We start from the raw sequence: 21,940 nt of genomic DNA, 5'->3' as shown, positions 1-21,940 counted from the left end.
TTAAGAGGAGTCACCTCACAAACAATCTGCATTGCAGAGAATTACTTCAACACGATTCAGCAAATTTTGCACCCCAAAAAACACTCAGCCCGAAAGGATCACCAGAGGCCTCAGCGGGCAGTTCTGTTTTCTGGAAGCTCATTAGAATCTCTTAGGGAGCTTTCTAAAAATCCCAGTGCAGACCAATCAAATGAGAATTGCTGGGTCCTACCACAGGCCCAGGTGGGTGCACACTCTGAGCTGGAGACACTGTGAGAGGTTATTAGTGATTCACCCTCACTGTCTTTGAGTTCCATTCCTTTTGGGTTATTTCAATTTATTCCTCCAAATGGCCTTTATTAGTCTTTCGTTGAGAGTTCTCTTCTCCTCCTCCTCCTCCTCCTCCTCCTCCTCCTCCTTCTTCTTCTTCTTCTTCTTTTTGGCAGTCTTTCCCCAAACCTCCTGGACAATTCAGATCAGGTTACATTGCAAATGAAAGGTTTATGGCTGTGTCTTCTGTAGGAACAGAGTTTATTCCAAATGCCTTGTATGTTCCTACCGTGAAAACGGATACCCCATATGAAGTTTCTCTTGGACTAACCGTCTCAGTCAGCAATAGTCAAACACTCACAGAATCTCTCTCTCTGCGTCCTTACTCTCTCAAGCACATGCACACACAATATGGGTACCAGCTCAGCAAAGTTTAGTTTGAGTTTCAACCCTTAGACTTATGAAAAGTTTATATCTCTCCCTAGCCACAGAAAGAACTGAGGCATGTATCTGGATAGTGGAAACGTCTCCTTCTCCCTGCCACCACCTGCCTCATCTAAAGTTGCTCATACCAAAGTAGATCAGGGTAGATTTGCATGCTATTCACCATCAGTGACTGGTTTAGCTTTTCTCCTTCTCCATGCTGAAGGCATTCTGGCTCAGGAAGATGTATGTTAAGAGCATTCACATATGACCAAGCAGGTGCCTTACGGGCATACATGCGGTAAAATCTGCCCCGGAGCCAGGCAAAGCTGGTTGGTAGTTTGTGAGAGGCTACAGTACTGTATCACCCGCTTCCCAGAGGACACGATCCAGCTTGGACCAGCCCAGTGGATGTCTGAGGAACACTTAGATGTATCGTACTGAACGACAGGGGAGGACTTTCTTTGCACAGCCTGACTACAGAATTAATCATTATTTCATTCCACTGCATTTTAAGTGAAACCGATTACCGTGTCACACAGTTGGCTGAGAAATCCTCTTTGTGGGGGTGCTCGCTCCCCAAATCTCATTTTGAAAACTGATCCTGGATTCGCCCCCTTGCATCTTTGAAACAAAGTGGCAGGATGGGGTGGCATTGGACCTGGGACACTATGCAGACCAGAGTAGAGAGTGCCTTTACTTTTGTTTTGTTATTACTGTGAGGTTATCCAGACACGTAGATCACCGCTGCTTCGTGTAGTATGTCCTCCTGAATAACTGTCACAATACTCAAGGAAGGATATTCTTACACGATGAAGACAAAATTTGTACTTTTATGTGGGAATTCTAGTTCTGCACCTCCTTGCTGAGCGGTCACGTTGGCTTAGATATTTCACCTTTGGGTCCTCATGAACTTCGTTTCAAAAATAGGAAGAATGTCTTTTTCATGGAGCTGATGGACTTGTCAAGTTAGATCAGTTTTCGTGTTTTTTGGTCTTGAGGATCCTCTGTAGTCTGAAAAATTGAGAATTCCTAGGAGCTTTTGTTTCTATGGATTACGTGTATCGATATTTCACCGTATTTGAAATTAAAACCGAAAACTGTATTTATTCAACTTAAAATGACAACAGCCATGACTGCTAACATGATGTGTTTTTATGAGAACTATTTTACGGAACAAAAGAATCCATGAGAATAGTGGTGGTAGCTCACAGTTTTACAAATCTCTTTAATGTGTGGATTTCCGGAAGACGGCTGGATTCTCAAATGCTCTTCTGAAAATTTGGTCTGTGATATTATGTAGTTTTGGTTGAACTGTGTGGAAAAAATCCAGCTTCAAACAGATACATAATCAGAGAGGAGTATTTTAATAGCCTTTTCAGTTAATTGTGGATATTTTTTTTGATTCAACAGTAAAACTTGATAAGTGAATTTGCCTTAAAGGTTAGACCCATAGTGTGCGATGTGAAGCCTTATCAGTGAGACTTATGTACTGTGTTACATTGAAATCCCTTGGTCTTGCACTTTGAATGATTCTTTTAGTCATGCATGACTTTTAAATTTTTTAATGTTTATTTTAGAGAGAGAGAGAGAGAGAGAGACAGAGACAGAGTGCGAGCAGGGGAGGGGCAGAGAGAGAGGGAGACAGAATTTGAAACAGGCTCCAGGCTCTGAGCTGTCAGCACAGAGCCCGATGCGGGGCTCACGCCCACAGACCGTGACCTGAGCCGAAGTTGGATGCTTAACCGACTGAGCCACCCAGGTGTCCCATGTGCGACTTTTAAAATACCATACATGTCATTCGAATGGTTCCCCAACTTATATAGACATTCTAAAAGTAGATATACTTCATCAAACCATATAAAAAAAAAATCACAATTGTTAATATCCCACCAGTCGCATCAGATGAGAGACTGTCAAGGTCAGGGTGGCAGATCCATATTTTCCAGAATTCTAGTATTTGCTCAGAAGTCCAAATTGTATCATTGGTAACACCTATTTTCAAATGTGTTCCTTGAAGTGACATTCATTTCCATAATGTGTCTGGCAGATCCTCGAGTCTCTATCACACACAGTGTGTCTCCAGTTGTTCTTTCAAGTAAAAATGATGTGCCAGGAAGAAAGGGGCCAGTTCACTTTGCAATTCCAGTGACCACCCGGGTGCTTTTCCCTGAGATGGCCATCTTGCTTCAGGATGCAGCAGAAGTCTTCAGGCCTTCTTCCCCTTTGGTCCCAGAATATCAAAAAGATACATATCCATGAGTCGGGATTTAACAAAATTACTATTTGTTACTGCTTCATCAGGGACATTCTTTTTTTTTTTTTTTTTAAGTTTATTTATTTATTTTGAGAGAAAGAGAGCAGGAGTGCAGGAGGGGCCGAGAGAGAGGGGGAAAGGGAGAATCCCAAGCGGGCTCCATGCTGCCAGCACAGAGCCCAGCGCGGGGCTCAAACTCATGAAGCCACAAGATCATGACCTGAGCTGAATCCGACAGTTGGATGCTTAACCGACTGAGCCACCCAGGCACCCCCATCAGGGACATTCTTAAGTGAAACTGGCTCCCCTCCCCCACCCTCACTCAGAGCACGTGGAAGTCAAGAATGCAAGGACGCTTGGACAGACCAAGGCTCTGGAAGTCTTACCCTCCAGGCTCCTGTACACCTCACATCTGCTGCAGTGCAGGTGGCGAGACAGTAGTGTTGTTCTGAAAGTAGTTTTGACCCCGCCGGCTCCCTGAAAGAGTCTCTGAGGTCCCTGCAGTCTACAGACCACATTTTGAGAACCACCTCCTTAGACAGTGGAAAGTGCACGCCAGATTGCCAACACTTAAGAGTTGGGCTTTTCATGGGGCGCCTGGGTGGCGCAGTCGGTTAAGCGTCCGACTTCAGCCAGGTCACGATCTCGCGGTCCGTGAGTTCGAGCCCCGCGTCGGGCTCTGGGCTGATGGCTTGGAGCCTGGAGCCTGTTTCCGATTCTGTGTCTCCCTCTCTCTCTGCCCCTCCTCCGTTCATGCTCTGTCTCTCTCTGTCCCAAAAATAAATAAAAAACGCTGAAAAAAAAAATTTAAAGAGTTGGGCTTTTCTTCCTGTCCCTTGTTGTGTGTGGCTTGTAGACTTGGTGGCTGGCTGGGGTGAATGAAGCCTGGCCTGTGGGACCTTTATTATTCGGATGCAATCCCAGTAGAGTTCATCCCTAGCTCTGGAGAGCTCTTTGTTGCCCTTTCTTTCCCTTGGGATGTTACTGTAAGGCTAAAAACAAACCTTAGCTTTGTATTTACTTTACTGCTGGCCTCTGTGCAGAAAAAGCCATATAATCTTGCTTTTTCATCTGGTCTAGAGCTAATAAAGATATTTTTGTGATAATTTTCTAATCTTTTTTTTTTATCAGGGGGCCTTAACTCTAGTTTCAGAGGCCCTTCAGGGGTCCATGGATGGTGGCTCAAAGCCTTTGAAATTTCACAAAATTTTCTGTCGTTTTGGGGGGGTGGTTGGGGAGAAGGTAGGATATTGGGAAAATTACTAGCTTCAGTCAAATTCTCAAAGAGGTTCTGTGACCTCTTTCCCTGGAAAAGCAAGGGTTGATGAACGACTGCTTCAGGTGGACATGTCCACGGGGTGGCATCCATTATCCATTTCTAAACACACGTCTTTTTGGAAAGAATTTTCAAAGTTCCCTCCCTGGCTTTGTCCATCTTTGCCTTCCATCCCGATGGCATTTCTGTAAGGTCTCCATCACTAAGTACTTGCTTACAAGTCACTTCACAGTGGTTTTTGAGAAGCATCTTCTCCCCCCACCCCCCACCCCCCTTGTTATAAATGCAGGAGAGCAGAGACCATCCATCTCTTTTCTCTTTTATTGCACAGTGCAAAGGCAGAGCCAGGGTCCCTTCAGATGCACCTTGGGTTGGGGGGAGGGGTACTTTCCACACCCCGCTAAATCAGTGAGTTCCTTTTTAAACAGTTGAGATGTGCAAACTTGGGATATTTATTTATGCCTCAACCACAAGATGTGTTTCTCTCCCACACATTTCTTCAGCCCGCTTCTTGGAATCCAAGCGCCGTCATGAAAACTGCAAGGCAGTCTGTTTAGTTCCAACAGTAGCATTTTGGGAACAGTCTCAATGCCGTGGGAGTAGTGTGGTGACTGCCGCTCACTGACAAGGAGCGGAGCAGGGGAGGGCTCTGCAGCGTGATTATGTGTGTATGGCAGAGTCTCGGCTCCTCCAGGCCCTGAGCTGCAGGGGGGTGTGGGCGGTGTGGGGGGAGGTGGCTTCACTGCAGTGCAGCACCCCGGCAGCGGTGAGCGTGCCCCTTGTGGCCGTGACGTTGCCACAAGTCAGAAAGCTGCGGTGGGCAGGCATAAGGCAGTGCTCTGATTTAATATCGCCCATGCCTCAAAGAAATTTCTGAAGGGTTCTGTCCCCTGAGGCCTAATGCAGAGGCTTCTCAGTTTTTGAAAAAGCTTTGGCTTGTCCAACACCACAAACGCGCTGGCACCTAGCCGTTGGGAAACAACGATGTCCCTGTCCTTGATCGGAAGCTGGGAACTAGTAATACGGCAGTGGGCAGGGAGTACTGGCCTAATTACAAAGAGGCAGAAGGATCACTCAGTGGATCACACCGGCAAGGTGGAGTGTATACCGATCACACCTGGAAATCTTTTATCCAAGAATACGTCTCCGCTTGCTGGGTTGCCTTATTTTTAAACTTCTCTTTCTGGGCAGCATTTGAGTTACCGACACCCTCAGTTCCATCTTCCGCCTCCCGTGCATCTCTAAATAATAAAGGTTGTCACCCACGCTGCGTTTTCAGCAGTGACCTCCAGTGCAGGTGACCTCCAATCCTCTGTAGGAGGTGAGACTTCCCAGACGGTTCTGTGTCTTTCTGTCCCTCTTAAGCAGGTGAGAAAATCAGGACGTGAGAGCCCTTGACTTGCCCCCAAACTACTGAGTAATAGTGCAGGTGATGGTGGGGGTCTGGCTTCCCCGGGCAGGCTCAGGAGTCAAGGAGCACATCGTTCGTCAGTTTGGAAGGTGCCCTTCGCACGGTCAGGGTCGGGAAACGTTGGTGCATGTACTGTTTGACTGACTGACTCCTCCTCGAGGACTCATTCTGGTCAGAAATCTCCTTTGGGAAAATGCCGCTTTATCAGTGGGAGAGTAAGGTAAGGTGAATCTTGGCTCTGCTTTCCGACCAGATGGCTTTTATTATTGCATGCTAAAATGTGCAGCTCCACATTTCTGTGCCTCTCGCCACTACAGTGCCCTTTCTGTTTTTAAGGAAAGAAGGATTGTCCAAATGTGGAAGATGCAAGCAGGCATTTTACTGCAATGTGGAGTGTCAGGTAGGTTCTGGGCCAACTGGCAGGGAGGGCCTCGCTTCCTCTGAAGATTGGGACCCCGATGTCCTTCCTTTCCTTGTCACCACATTTCCCAGCACCCCTTTGCAGCCAAAGCTAGAAAGCTTGGTTTGGGCCCAGGATGTGGCCGCATACCCCTGCGTGCTGGCCCAGGACGGACAGGCAGCCGGTGACAGGAGGCAACCCTTGGGGGCCACGTGCAGGTGCAGGAGAAGCAGAAAGACACGAGGAGAGCATGTTGGGTACAGGCAGGTGTGTTACCAAGGTTGACAGTTTGCCCCCAAGGCCACCAGCAACATATGGAACATTGCAGAGATGACACATGAAAATGTTAAAGTGGTATCTTTAAAATATTTTCATTTTTACTGTCACAGGTCTATATTTTTATAAATCCCCATAAGCAGGGCCACATGTCACCCATGGCCTGTTCAAACCGAATCTGATTCCAGTCTTAGGTGAGCCCCTGGCACAGCCTTGGTATAACCAGAGGGTGACTGCCCCAGAGTGTCCTTGGATCTGGTGCCTTGGAAGCAGCCAGGGTTGGGGGGCTGGGGAGGCTGGTTGCACGTAGACCACAGCCATCTGGTTTGAGGGATAAATCTCCAGGGACTCCTGTACCACGGGAATGGGAAGCTTAAGGAAGGGTTTGGAGGCAGTGTTTTCCATGCTTGTCTGCTAGATTGTAGTTCCACAGAATGTTCGTAGGTAGGTATTCCACAGAAAATGCATCCCATGTTCTAACAGTTTGAATTTAGGGAGAATATGGTCTTTGACTTCTGTATACCCTCCTTAGTCTGTTTTTTTTGTTTTTTGTTTTTTAATGGAAACCTATTCATACACTGGGAAATGCCAATGCTATTTAGTAGTGGCTGTAAGTGACAGGGTGGATCTTCCATATCTTCAGCTCTTTTTTTTTTTTTTTTGTCATTGTTCTTGCCATACTTGGTCTCATTTGCCTCCCCATCCCAACCCTCAGTCTACTTCTGATTACCCACTACTTTATTTTTTTTCTTTCTCTTCTCCCTATGCAGTTGGCCTCTGAAAGTCCCCAAAGAGCATTATTCTTTAGCAGTAGGAGAGGTTGCTAAACCCTGGTGTCCTGTCTGGCCATAGAGCTGCAGTCACAATGGCCCCTTGCCGGAATGAAGCATAGGCTGGGACGTTGGCCCAGGTGTGTCTCCCTTGGCTCGGAAGGCCCGATGTACAACCCACTTTCCTGTGTCTTCAGAGGTTCAGCCTGTGTGACAGTGAGAATATAAATGGGCTTGTAGTTGAGTTGTCAGGGAGTGTGCGTTCTTTTGAAGAGGGAGGGATCGTACTTGGCTCCTACTGGCTGTGGATAGAGTTTTCTGTAGTTGGGTTGCTTTGGTGTTGAGGCGATCAGTGAGCCCTGGGAATTCTAGGATTTGATTCCAGACGTGATGAGTTAGCTCCTTCTGTATTTAGGTTAAATACTTCTAGAAAACTTAACTCATTACGTTGTGGTTCTTCAGAGAAGCAAGATAATAAAACCACATAGAGTTCAGACAATATAACATGGAATAGTAGAAGGAGATGATGCTAGCTTTGCAACCTACCAGCTACGTGAACATGGCAAGTCATGGGACGTCTCTGAGCTCGGTTTCTTCAAACGTGAATGAACGAAGGCAGCAGGGCCCATCCTGACAGATGTCAAGGACGTAGTGATCTGATAGCTATGAAAGTTCTATATAAACTGTGACGCTCTGTATGGGTGAGGGCCTATGAAAAAACAATATGACAGTAATTTAGGCTGGACTGAAACTTAGCCGATAAAGTACACAGCATACTTTTAGATTTGAGGGACTTTTTTTTTTTTTTTTTAACCCTAAGAGAATGGATGGATTCTAAGAACTCGAGAACATTAACGGTGTATGTTGTGTGAGTCGTGCTTGTGACAAAATGAGTCTTAACTTCTCTGATTAACCATGAACCCTGCATCAATATGAAATACCAGCACATGCGAGATGCCGAGTTATGTCTAGGTCTTCTGAGCGTGCTGCTAACTTCACCTCCACTAGGCCTCGCTAGGTGTCATTATTTTGATGAATCGTTACAGTGCCCAGTTGGGGTGTTCGAGGCGGCCATTGTGGTTCCCCTTCCCTTCAGGACCTAGTTTGCCAAAGCTGCAGACTCCAAAACCTCATCTGTGAGCACGCAGTGAGGGGTGCTCCCGCTGGGGAGGTCCGCGCATCACCTGGAGGCGCCAGCCTGTGTGTATGAGGATGCCCGCATCTCACCTCGTAACAGGCAGTTTGCCGCCTGTACGTTCTCCTGTGGACAGATTGTCCAGGTGGTCGGACGCTGACGAGATGACTTGGCTGGCAGGGAAGCCCGGCACGGGGGGTGCTGCTCTGTGACGCAAAGTCGTGTTCAGAGGCCCTCGGGCCAAGACAGCTTGCCGTGTCCAGCCTGGCGGTGTGGAGGCCTCCCTGCTCCTGACCCCGTGCCGGGGCCAGGACTCCGTCAGCCCTGGCTGAACTTCTGCAGGTCCATTTCTCTGTGCTTCTGCGAAGTATCTGGCGGATCAGGTACCCTCCTAGGCGACACGCGATACACGCTTCCTGATCCCACTTGTTGCCGGAGGTGACAGGCCGGACTTCATCTGGAAGTTTCACTTTTGTTCCACCTGTCCCCTTTTGCTGAAGGGAGAGGTTAATGGCCGCCAAGGTTTTCCATCCTTCAGCACCGAAGAACTAAATCAGTGCAGGGCAGTGGGATGTAGTGACATAGAACGGTCCTACGGGTTTAATAAAAGTAAGTGCCTGGAAATACATGGCGGGTCAGGAGCTTCATACAGAAAATCATTAGGGAGGAATCTGGGGCGTTAGCTCCAGATAAAAATGTATTCAGGGTTCCTCCCAGGGGGATGCTGGGTTGGGATCAAAGGGGAGGCTGTGCTGCAGGAGGGAACGTGGCACAGAACAAGGACAGCGATGGTTAAGAGGCAGGTAACTGAGCGATTCTCCACCTAAGAAAGCATCAGCTGCTCCTCTTACCTGGGCCTTCTTCGCAGGCGGACCCCGCCCACCTGGAGTCCCGCACGTGGGCACCAGAGAGCAGAGGGTGGGGCCGGAGTGGAGTTTACCGGGTCTGGGATGGCAGCAGTGACACCCACAGTGGTTGGGTGACCTGCCCAAGGTCACAGTGGCAGAGCTGGGACTAGACTGTACAGACCGCTGGCAGAGGGCCGTCGCCACTTCCCAGCACTGTGCTCAGGAGTCCCGAGGGCCCTTGGGAGAGGGGGCGCTATAGGAACGTGGCAGAGAAATGGCCTTTAGTAGATGTGAGAGGGGAGAGCCCCTCTGGTGGTGTTGTCTCCGCCAAAAATCTCTCCAAGGCACGCGTTCCTCCCCGTGGCTTTCCCCTTTCCGGGAGCGCAGCGTCTTAGGAGGCCCTGTTCACTGTGTGTGTGTCCTCTCTCCGAGCCCTCCTCTCCGACTGCAGTGCTTGAGGAGTTTGCTTTATTTTATACAATTTGGTGTTATCTTGTCCCATTTACTTTTCTCTTCATTCACTTGACTCGGTGTGATCCTGCCAGAGGAAAGATTTTAATTGATGATGCATGAAAGGATAATGGGAGGAAACATAAAAGAAATAGAAATTCCTTTTTAGTTAGGCTTATTTTGTAACCTGTATGTTTTAATGAACTCTATTTATTTTTATAAATATGCCTGGAAAGCTAAGTATATCATTCCCCTCACTTAGGCTTCTTCATTAAATTGCACCGTGACACGTTCAAGAGGATAGTCTTACAAAGTTATTTTATAGAGGAGCCATAGAGAGTAGAACTTTCTAGGGTATTATTTCTTAACATCAACAAAGAGAAAAGAAACTATTTGTGATTCATAAATGGAGGTGATGGGGTTAGGAGTATGCTTTTGAAAGTAAGAAGGAGCATACCCTGATGGGTATAAAAAAACATGTTTGAAGAGCACGTGACTCAGGATGAGAGAAAATTTGTGACTTTTGTCATTGACTAGGAAATAGCCCCAGCATAGAAAATGCCTAAGAAATGCCCATCTGACCCTGTTGTCGTTATGGGTGATTTAGTGAATGGGGCCAGAGTTGTAGGTTCAGTCCTGGTGAAATTCACTTTGGTCTCATAGCCCAAACCCAGGAAGCATCTTGAACTTGATCACTCTTTTCTCTAAATGTTTCACATCCGCGGTAAGAAAGCATGTGGATGAATGAACGAGCGCGTCCCACTGCTCTTGTGTCGGACCAGAAAACAAAACACGTGTCCTTGTGATGGCGGTTCAGCAGCCTTCCCGTGAGATGGTCGGTGTGTACCTGACGGCTTTTGCGCTGTTCCTCTGGAAGATAATGGTAGTGGCAGCAGAGATCACGTGACGTTTTCTTACTATTCCACATTTCAGGAAGTCACACGCATTTGTCCAAGTAGACTATGTCTGTTTTGAAAGCTCCATTACAGCAAGAGAAACACCAGACGCAAGAGTTAGAAAGGGGTCTGCACAATAAAACCCCCCCATCTCCTTGTCCAGGAAGACAACGTACCATCTCACTCAGCAAAAAACTGGAGGAAATAGCAATCACTCTTTACTTCCAGCGTTGGAAATGCTGGTGTACCGGGAGACAATTTCACAGCTCTTTATGCATCTTTAGGCATTTTTGTCCATGCACAAAAAGGAAAATCAGGCAGAGCATGATTACGCTGGCTGAAAATGACTTAGAAGTTTATAAAGGGTACAGAAATTTCTGTATCTTTTATGTAGATTTAGTTGTTTAATTTTATTCCACAAATACTCTGTGCTCATTTTAGAAAAATTAGAAAGTACAGTCTGAAATGAGAACAAAAGGAGGATCCATAATCTTGTCCTTCCACAGAAAATCACTACTAGCACTTTGGGATGTGTCTTTCTGAGTCCTTCCTGTGTGTTTATTTGTATAATTTTCTGGAAAATAGGATCCAAATTTACATAAAATTGTATAAAGATTACAATCAGGGCAGGAGTATTAGCTTGACTTTTGAACAAAAACATTAGAAAAAGTCTGGGGCGCCTGGGTGGCTCAGTCAGTTAAGCATCCGACTTCGGCTCAGGTCATGATCTCACAGTTCGTGGGTTCAAGCCCTGCGTTGGGCTTTGTGCTGACAGCTCAGAGCCTGGAGCCTGCTTCGGATTCTGTGTCTCCCTCTCTCTCTCTGTCTCTCTCTCTGCTCCTCCCCTGCTCGCTCTCTCTCTCTCTCTCTCCCCCTCTCTCCTCTCTCAAAATAAGTAAACATTAAAAAAAATTTTAAAAAAAGAAAAAGTTTTAGAGGGGCTCCTGGGTGGCTCAGTTGGTTAAGTGTTTGACATCAGCTCAGGTCACGATCTTATGGTTCATGGGTTCGAGCTCCGCGTCAGGCTCTGTGCTGACAGCTCAGAGCCTGGAGCCTGCTTCAGATTCTGTGTCTTCCTTTCTCCCAGCCCCTCCCCTGCACATGTGCTCTCTCTCTTTCTCTCTCTCCTTCTCTCTCTCTCTCTCTCTCAAAAATAAATAAACATTAAAAGAATTTTAAAAATGGAAGTCTTAGAAAAACTGACAAAAATGTTTTAAAAATTAGCATAAAGGGTTCTCTGTGTATAAGGAAACTGCCAATACTAGAAAACAAAACTATTAATTGGTAACATTTATTCCTGTTCATCAGGCTAGCTTAAATTTTTTTCAATTTTGTCCAATCTGATTGTTTACAATTTTTTATAGTCATAACTAGGGCACATGCCCCTGGTGGGTTCTCTATGACGTGTGGACCATCTCTGCAGTAGAAGAAGTATGTAAGGATATGCCCAGAACCTGACATTTCTGCCAGATGCTCTCCTCCCTCCCACCTTTTTGTTAAAAAAAAAACAAAAGAATTACAACTGAGCAGTGCCACTGAGGTACATCTCTGTCTTTCCTCCTTTAATCCACATCTCTCACCACCTTCCAGCAGAGAGTGAAAACTTATTCTGGGAAATTCCGCTTAATGAAACTTAAGTGATTCTGCACTTTGAATCTATCTGACTCTCTGATTTGACTGCCATGTGTGGGATTGTCTCACATTACAGGTGCTCTTTATAGGTCTCCTGACATAGTCATGAACTTCTTAAAGTCAAGGACTACGCTTCCCATCCCTGCCTCTAGGGTCAGTGGTAGGACTTACTGAATGAATGAACAAACCAGGGAATGAACAGTTAAGCAGTGCTTTCTGAGAAGGCACTATGTGCCAGGCACTGTTCTGGCTGAGCTGTTGGATCCTCACAGGGACCCTTTGTGGTTGCATGAATGCCTGATTATTCCTACATGAAGGTCCGCCATTTCTTGGTCATCTTCAGGCTTCATATCCGATTGCCACTGTTGGAAGGTGTAAAACCAGAGACTCAGAATCCTGGACCTGCTAAGTAACTCGGGGATTATGTTATTTACAGCCAAGGGTACAGATGCAGAGGGATTAAGAGGTCTGCCTAGTGTCACATAGCTGCAGAACGGGGACAAGAACGCAGGTTTCCTGAGCCCCAGACCAGTGTCTGCTTGACAGCTCTCTGCTCTTCTCCCACAGTGTCCCTTGTAGTCTGGTTCCCTTCCCTGTGGGGACACATTCATATCAGTAAGTGTCATCGTTGTGTGTTATTTATACTAACATTAATTTTATGTTAATTCTATTACTAAGTTAATTCTATTAAGAAACAATAGATAAATCATAGTAAGGAAGGTTCGTATTAAACTTCTCTCTCCCAGGAGTCGTTGTTGTTAAACACTGATACCAAGGCCTACAGTTCAGAAAAGCAGCCTCTGGGAGGCTCTGCGGAGTGCTTCTCCTAGAACCCCCAGTTTCACCCTGGACACTCGCTCACAGATGTTAATTATCCGTCTGTCCCCGGCTGGCGGTCCCTGTTTCCTGCAGCTATCCCGAGGCCTGACGCCCTCTTGTCTTTTCTCTCTTTGCCTCATCACTGTGCTCTCATTTCAGGCTTTGGCTAAAAACAGATCCCCTTCTCCCTTGTGCATATCTTGTCATTTCTTTCTCTCCCTGCTCTTAGTTATATTCGGCACGGCGTTATTCAATCGTGCAGAACATCTTGGCACAGAATTTGAGCCAATGGCCTGTGCCACGTAGCGTATTAAGTCATTAGGTGACATGGTGTTTTTCCTTCTTGGGATGGAGGTGGGGGGCAAAAGGGTAGAGAGACATCTTCATTCATTCAGCAACTTCATTAAGTGCCTTGTAAATGCCAGGCCTTGTTCTAGGTTCTGGGGTTATAAATGTGGAAAAAAGCACACCAGACTGAGTTCCTTTATTTTAATGGGGAGAGACAGATACTAACCAAAAAACTTATAAATATGTAGTGTATCAGGTGGTGAGAAGTGCGTAAGAAGCCTGGAGCAGGGAAATGGACAGTGACGGGCATGTGTTGTTTTGATAGGCTATTCATGGCAGGCATCTTGGGAAGGTGACATTTGAGCAGAGATGTGGAAGGGTGAGGCAGGGAGCAAAATGGGTATCTAGGGGGAGAGGGCCGTAGTCAGGGATACAGCAGGTGAGAAAGGTCTTACGGCAGGAGCATGCATGGTCTGTTTAAGGAGTTGCAGGGGGACTGTGTGGTTGACGTGGAGTGAGGCAAGGAGAGCGTGGTAGGAGGCGATGAGGTCAGAGGAGTGGAGCGGGCTCCCGTCATGAGTGGCTCATCGTTGTCTTTAAGATTTTGCCTTTGGCTGTGAGATGAGAAGCCGTTTGAAGGTTCTGAGCTGAGACCTGGTGGCATCTGAGTTCTGTGTGGCAGGATGGACCGCCCGCCCGGGCTGCTCTGTGGGCATGGCCCACAGGGGCAGGGGCAGAAGCAGGCGTCCGGGTGGGAGGCCTGGGCAGTACTGGTGGTGGGGCAGGGCAGGAAGGCGGGGCCGGGAAGGGCAACCAGGTTCCAGATGGTTCTGAAGGCAGGGAGAACGGACGTGCCGGAGGTGAATGTGGAGTGTGAGGGGGTGAGAGCACGGATGTCCCCGGGTTCCAGCCCGAGCATCGGAAAGAACAGACTGGCCGTTTTCTGAGGTGGGGAGGCTGAGGGAAGAAGAGGACATACCCAATTCTGTGGAGAGAGAGCAAGTCTGAAGACTCCCGTCAATATGCCAAGTGCTCTGACGCTTCCCCCCTCCAGTCATCCTCCCTCCACCCTCCACCCCCAGCCCTCGCCCATTCCTCCCATTCCTCCCAGTTTCCAGCTCTGCTTCCGCTCTCCCTGCGGTGTCCTCGCCCCCCGCTGTCCCTGGCCCCTTCACGCCAGCACTGCTGGTTTTTGTCAGTCAGTGGTGAGCTCCATGGCGTCCAGTCAGTTCTCAGTCATCCCACCAGCCTCGCCACCAGCGACCACATCACTAGTCCTCCGCCTTCCTCAGACTACTTTCCTCCTTGGCTGCCACAGCACCATGCTGCCCGTCCTCCCTCACCCCGCCTGTCTCCACAGATGGCGTCTCTGCCCTGCCAGTAGTGGCCCAACCTGGGCCATAGGAGTGGCCAGATGGGACCAAAAGGAATACAGTGTCCCTGTGCTATCAACTGAATCTTTAAGGAGTCTGTATTCCTAAATATTCCCAATAGCTGCCTTTGTCAGACTCTTTGAGGGCCCTCGACAAAGCCTTCATTTGTGTTTTGCTTTTTATCACCTGTACGAGGGGGCTAGTTGCTGAGTACAGCTATCAGTTATTTGCCCTGATGTGAGGAGAGAACCAGCCAGGACTGTGAGGGAGCAGGGCCACATCAATGGCTAATGCCCCGTCACTCACCACTGTGGTTTGACAACTCCCACAGATAATGGAAAGCTGTAGGAGTTGTTTGGAATAACCAGAGGCTGCAGAAAGACACGAGATGCTTGATGAAAAAACACAAAGCAGATTTTCTCATCCCAGCAGCCTTGGCCAGGCCCAAGTCAAGGTCATACAGCCGTCTCTATCTTAAAGGATGTTTTTATCTCTAGCTTTTATGAGCATCATCATGTTTTCCGAAAGGAAACATATTTCACTTGACCCTAACTAGAGGGACTTACTGCGTCCTCTCTTCTCGAACTTTATTTCTGTGTGTGTGTGTTTGTGTGTGTGTGTGTGTTTAATCCTTTTTTTTTTAACCTTCCCAGAAAGAAGATTGGCCCATGCACAAGCTGGAATGTTCTCCCATGGTTGTTTTTGGGGAAAACTGGAATCCCTCAGAGACTGTGAGGCTGACTGCAAGGATTCTGGCCAAACAGGTGAGGAAATGGGCTAATATTCAAGTGCATTTTCTTTTCTTTTTTTCTTAAAGGTCAGAAAGATGAGTGACCTGTGGGTGGTGATCGGCTCTTGTTAAACATTCTTGGACTCTGTTTCCTGCCATGTCCCTATGGACGGGCGTGGGAACGGCAGTCCCGGCATAAGCTGGTCTGTCCTTTGTCCCCTGCTAATAGGATGTCACTTACCCTAGGCCAGGAACATAGCCACAGCTGTTAAGTTCTGAACTTTTTATGAGATAGGTTTACATAGAAAAATATGGCCTTTTAAAGCATGAAGACCCGAGTGAAAACAACTAGAGCATCCCAGGGACCCAGACTGGCCTGAGAAGCTTCGCGATTTTCCCTTTTCTTTCTGACACCTGGAGGGCACCCTACCTCTCCTCCGTGCTGTGCGCTGTCCCTCCCTGCCTCCATACTTGCTCTTGCCCAGACAGGCAAGGAATGGGATAGAGCCACCAGCATGGCCTATGCAAAGGAGAAGGGAAAGAGAAGGAGTGGAAAGAAGTAGAGATCTAGGTAAGGGGAGAGAGGAACAGGGTAAAAGAAGACGAAGCAAAGAAAGAATTGCCCCCAGTGGGAGCAGATGACGGCTGTGAACAGTTTCTCGCACTGATGATGCCAGGACCGGGGTCCTCTGCTGTTCTTCGTCAGTCCTTACTGGTTGTGGGCCGATGACGCCGGATCTCCAAAGGACCAAACCAAAGAAAGGGGGGAAGCACCGTAGGGCATGTCCTTGTGACACCGTGAAGTAGGTCATGTGGCACTTACAAGGCATAGATCCGTGGAGGCGCTCGCTAATACTGAGGAAGTTGGTGGCAGGACCTCTGTACTGTAATGTTTTGAAGCTGAAATTTCATCCACCTCTTCTTCATACCTACCTCCCTGCTTGCCTTTAAAACTTTCTATTTTTTACCTAAGCCAAATGTGATTGTAATGACTGGCACATATCTGTCCCCAACCCAAGTTAGGATCCTGGGCGACATAAACAGAAGTAGAACATTTCCGAACTCTGAGGTCATTGTTCCATTATGTGCAGCTTGGGTCAGGTGCTCGCTGAAATGCCACTTCATCAGCTCATGGGGCAACCAAAGGATTCAAGGGTTGCCTGCAGGGTGAGACCAAAGACTCCAAATGGTTTCCCCTGGAGGATGTTGACTTTTGTGTCCTTATGAACAATTGTCTTGAAACATATGCTGAGTTCGCGGTCAGAAGGAAAGGGTAGGAGGAAATGGGGTGCCTCTGGGAGGTGTCAGGGTGAATAAACCACCACAGTTAGATCTGTAAGTGTCTTGGGAAGATGGGTGACTGGTTTGTTGGTTCTTCCCTCCCCCACCTCCAGCTCTATCATGTCGTTTATAGAAATTGTGGTTAAGAATTCAGACGAAGCTGGTGTGCTTTCCTGAAGGAGAAGCCTTCCCAGGCAAGATGCCTTGCTAATCTTATAGAAATGTGTCCTGTGAATGGGAGATTTCTGCTCCAAAAAGAACAATTGAAGTGTTCGGGCACCAGGAGGGGGGTCTGAATGCTCTGATGAGTTTATACCAGTTCCATTCAACTTTTATTATAATTACTACTACTACTAATAGTCTATTAAATGAAAAGTTACCTGCCCATCGTTTCATCTCAGTAGGACTGGATGATTAGAAAAACCAGACCATTTGTATTCTAGTAGCTTGCAAAGGATTAGGGGAGACAGGCTACCCAACTACCAAGGGGAAGCTTAACATGTTAACTAGGGAGGTGAGAGCGCCCTGTTAGACCACCTGTATCCCCAAATTGAATAGCCAGATTACAAAGACACGGCCTCAGGCCAGCTCTTGAGCTCCGCTTTTGAACTCTTGTCAACACCAAGTTTATTCATGTTCTCAAAGCCTAGCAGGTTTACTATTGTTAGCTCCTCTTGGGGTGTCTAGAACAAAGCCAGAAACACGTTTAAAGTGAATCTGGGCTCACAGATACCACCAAAAGTGTTCTTTTTGAAACACAGAATTTGAGATCATTTTAGCCTATGCTTAAAGAAAGTGTAAAATGGATGGGGGGTTTGATTTTGTTCCTTTTTAGAAGGAGAAATAATAAATAGGATGGTTTCTCTGTAGACTCAGAGTCCTTTTAAGTCGGGGCCCTAAAAAGTTGATTTCCCGCCACTCTGCTTTCCCGTAACAGGCATTTTTGAGCCTACTGTGTGCATATGGCATTATCAGGGAGTCAGGAATGTGGCAGAAGCTCTAAAAAGTTTTCTGAAGGAGTCTGTCGGGTTTGGGTGTTGGGCAAACACTCTCCAAGCCCGATGACAGGACTCCTTAGAGAGTTTTCTTTGCTTCATTGAGGATCATTGCTCTTCCTTCATGTCGATGTAAAAGTGAAAGCAGTGTTTTTTGCCCCAGTGGTTAAAATCTCCTTCTCTGTGATTTCTTTCCAATTGCTAGAGAATCCACCCAGAGAGAACGCCTTCAGAGAAATTGTTAGCTGTGAAGGAGTTTGAATCACGTAAGTCTTTCTGTGACTTCTGTGACTGGCCAAAGAGTTATTTTAGCGACACCGTTAATGGGGACTAAGGATTGAAGAAGGGGAATCGCGGAAAGCTTGTATTCGTCGCGGTGGTGGTGATTTTAATTACTAGTTTTTACTTTGATTTGTGTGCTGTTTTGAAAAATGACTATAACTTTTTTTTTTTCTGAGTTGACATGATTAGTAGGAAATAATTAAGGGGAAGTAGGAACTCGCAGGATGAATTATTGCGTCCCGAGCGATCTCCTGCTGGCTCTCCTGGCATGCTGAATATTTTTGTATCTTTGCTGAATTGCAGTCCTGTAAACAGCTGATGGCCTGACCGAAAAGCATTAAGCCAGGGCTGTCCAGCTTCTTGAGCATGACACAGATTCCAGGGCCAGTGGAGGGAGAGGGGGCTGGGCCAGACCGAGGCTGGTTATCCATCCTGGCCACCCATTCCCGACCTCGTTACTAACAGTCAGTTGAAATTTCATGTTCTGAGTGACTTCCCAGTTGTCACAGGAAGAGAAGGAAGAAACGGTATGCCTTTCTTTGCCTAGAGTTTATCATTTAGACCAAGTAGTGGGGAAGAAGATTTTCTAGGGGCTCTGCATATTTTTTTTTTCCCTGCCATTTATAGTAAGGAAAGGATGTAGCTAGAAATCCAGACTTCCTCCCTGGTGAATAATGGTTTGCTTACCCACAGATCTGGATAAACTAGACAATGAGAAGAAGGACTTGATTCAGAGTGATATTGCTGCCCTTCGTCACTTCTACTCCAAGCACCTCGAATTTCCTGACAGTGATAGCCTGGTGGTCCTCTTTGCCCAGGTAAGAATGCCAGCATCAGGTGATGCTTACTCTAGCCATTCCCTCCCTGCCCAGTCCTTCTCCCCAGCACACACTCGGGAAAGATAAACTGAAACAGACTGATGGCTTCTATGAGGACAAGGCTGTTGACCTGTTGGACCCTATTCTGCAGAGCCCTGCTCAGTGACCTTGAGCAGACCTTGGCCTGGCCCTCCTCGATGGTGGTACACAGGAGAGTTGCCCTACCTCTGCCTCTTGCTAGAGAGAGAGCTGATGAAAGCAGAGGGGTTGCAGTGCCCCAGTACTGTGGCCTACTTGGAAGCTCCTTGAAAGGAGAGGACCATTTTTTTAAACAAGTGTTTTAATGTTTGTTTATTTTGAAGGAGAGAGTGACACAGTGTGAGCGGGGAAGGGGTAGAGAGACAGGGAGACACAGAATCTGAAACAGGCTCCAGGCTCTGAGCTGTCAGCACGGAGGCCGATGCGGGGCTCGAACTCACAAATGGTGAGATCATGACTTGAGCTGAAGTCCGACGCTTAACCGACTGAGCCATCCAGGTGCCCCTGAAAGGAAAAGACCATTTGAGATTCCCACATTAAATCTGACTTTTCTTCTCTTAAGCCTTCCATTCTGACAGCAGTGTTTTTTACTGCTACCAACACTATGTTGATAAAGCACAGGCAATCCAGACATCCTCAAGAAGGAGGCCCTCTCAAGATGGCCCTAGGGAGGGGGCACCTGGGTGGCTCAGTGGGTTAAGCATATGACCAGCTCAGGTCATGATCTCACAGTTCGTGAGTTCAAGCCCCGCATTGGGCTCTGTGCTGACGGCTCAGAGGCTGGAGCCTGCTTTGGATTCTGTGTCTCCCTTTCTCTCTGCCCCTCCCCAACACACACTCTGTCTCTCTCTCAAAAAATAAATAAACATTAAATTAAAAAAAAAAAAAAAAGATGGCCCTAGGGAGGACAGTCACCACGGAGAGGAGTCCGAGTGAGTCTAGGTACAGGAAGTCTTTACTGATGGTGGCTAAGAAACCTTCAGAGAAGTCTAGGTTTCCCCAAATCGGATCTCATTAAAAAATTAGAGACTTCTAGACAAGCTCAACTTGGAAGCGGCTGAGGCACTGGAAGCCAGCCGTGTGGAAAGGCTAAGACGCGGGCATGGTGGGAACAGGTGAAGAAAGCACAGTGATCACTCTTCAGCCAATGCACTCTGGCTGCATAGATCCTCCTCTTGTGGCCAGGGTGGTTCTTTCTGGCACGACTTGCTGGATCAGGTTTCACTCCCTTATATACCCTGCATCTTCCCCTACAAACCGAATGTGTAGTTGGTAAGTGACCTTCCCAGAGGGAGAAATACCAAAAGACTGATCTGTGGGTGGAAATAGCTACATTCTCCTACCAGAACCTTCAGTCTCTAGCTCCACAAAAGACCTTGTCTTCAAACAGAAGCAGCATCACCAAATGTACCCTTTGACGAAGTAATTCCATTTCTAGGAATCTGTCCTAAGGAAGGAATCAGAGATTATGGATAGTGATTGACATGCAAATTATCTATTGTGGGGTTCTTCTTAAAATTGAAAAAGAAAAGAGAAAAAAAGGAAAAGAAAAACAAAAAGGAAATATTACAAGTGGCCAGCAGTATAGGAATTTGGTAAATAAATTATGGCATAGCTTTATGATGGCCTTTATAACTTTTATTTCAACAAATGTCTAAAGATTAGGAAAACGTTGACACAGCGGTAAGTGTGAAAGCAGGATGAAAATTGTGTATAATATGAAAATATGCATATGCTAAAGAAAGGTCAAGTAGAAGTTCACAGTTATCTCCTGAATCGTAGAAAATTTTTGGTTTTTTTATTAATTTTCTGAATTTTTTTTACAATGAGTGTGTATAACTTAAGAAAATACTAAAAAGAAGAAACTGATTAAAAAGCATCCATAATTCTTCCATCTCAAAAATTACATATATAGAGAATGAAATGAGCCTTTATCACTTTTCCAACCCACTTTAACCCCCATGAGAACCACTGCTACCAGTTGAATGAATTCCTTGATGGACATTATGCTATATAGGTATGTTTCTATTTTGTGACTGTCATCATCAAAAATAAACATGCTGTTCTTTGTAAAAGAAAAAATGGATTCCAGTTATGAGTGCTAAAGTAGATTTTCCTGATTTTCGTATTATCCTGGATTTACAACACACTTTCCTACGTGTCCTAAGACAGTGGATTTGCATGATGATGGGAAGCTGAGGAATTGACTAATTTTCCATTTTTTAATTTTTATTTATTTATTTATTTATTTATTTATTTTTTAATTTTTTTTTAACGTTTATTTATTTTTTGAGACAGAGAGAGACAGAGCATGAACGGGGGAGGGGCAGAGAGAGAGGAAGACAGAATCGGAAGCAGGCTCCAGGCTCCGAGCCATCAGCCCAGAGCCCGACGTGGGGCTCGAACTCACGGACCTCGAGATCGTGACCTGAGCTGAAGTCGGAGGCTTAACCGACTGAGCCACCCAGGCGCCCCTCCATTTTTTTAAAAGAAACTAGATACATGACTTTTTTCTGGACACGGAGAAGGCATGGTTATATGAAAGCATAGGAAAAATGAAATGAATATAGTGTGTACCTTCACTTCCAGCTGTGAAAAAAAAAGATCACTTTTCCTCTAACACAGTAATACACGCTATTAGGACTTCTCAGTGTTGATGTAGTAGATATGGGACCATATTTTCAGAACTAGAAACCAAGGCACTTGATCTCACAAGCAGGAGTATATTTGTGGTGAAATGACTCAGGATCTCTGAAATTTGGACTGACTCAGAAAATCCAGGAGATACCGATATATATATCTGTATCTGTACACACAAACACACACACACACACACACACACACACGCACACACACACGTACATATATTCACATACACATATATAACGGAGATAATTAATTCCTTTTTAGATTTTATATTTATCAAATCATAATATCTGTTCTCAGGTTGTATGTGCATGCGCACACACACATTTTTTCGTGTATAAATTTGGAAAGGGACTTTTAGTATCCCCAAAGAAAACTCTAAAGCAAAACTGAAAAGTGCTGGTCCGGCCCTTTGCCACCCTCTGGCCCCGTCTCTCAGCCTCAGGCTGTGTGTGCTCTGTTCCAGCCTCTGAGCCCTCTCCTCTCTCTGCTTCGTGGGGGGTGTTGTAGGTTAGCCTGTGGCCCAGCAGCAGCTGGCAGCGGGAGATGACTGTGCTCCTCCGACAGCACGGAGGTGCATTTTAATCACTGGGAACATATGCATGGTTGGGAAATGTATTTTTGGTGTGCAGCCTACATCTAGTCT

At 46.5% G+C, this 21,940-nt stretch overlaps 1 protein-coding gene across 1 annotated transcript in view; it reads left to right on the top strand.

The window, feature by feature from the left end:
• SMYD2 (SET and MYND domain containing 2) overlaps positions 1-21,940 on the top strand; it is a 50,764-nt gene that overhangs the window by 13,214 nt on the left and 15,610 nt on the right. Inside the window, exons 2-5 of the mRNA XM_049635192.1 lie at positions 5,953-6,016; positions 15,157-15,267; positions 17,715-17,775; positions 18,485-18,609. Of these exons, the coding sequence (XP_049491149.1) occupies positions 5,953-6,016; positions 15,157-15,267; positions 17,715-17,775; positions 18,485-18,609 (361 nt within the window). The remainder of the gene's footprint in view (positions 1-5,952; positions 6,017-15,156; positions 15,268-17,714; positions 17,776-18,484; positions 18,610-21,940) is intronic.

Source organism: Panthera uncia, chromosome F1 (genome assembly GCF_023721935.1).
Source record: "Panthera uncia isolate 11264 chromosome F1, Puncia_PCG_1.0, whole genome shotgun sequence".
Classification (NCBI taxonomy): domain Eukaryota; kingdom Metazoa; phylum Chordata; class Mammalia; order Carnivora; family Felidae; genus Panthera; species Panthera uncia.
The sequence above is the reverse complement of the archived record's forward strand: the minus strand, read 5'-3'. Positions and strand labels throughout refer to the sequence as shown.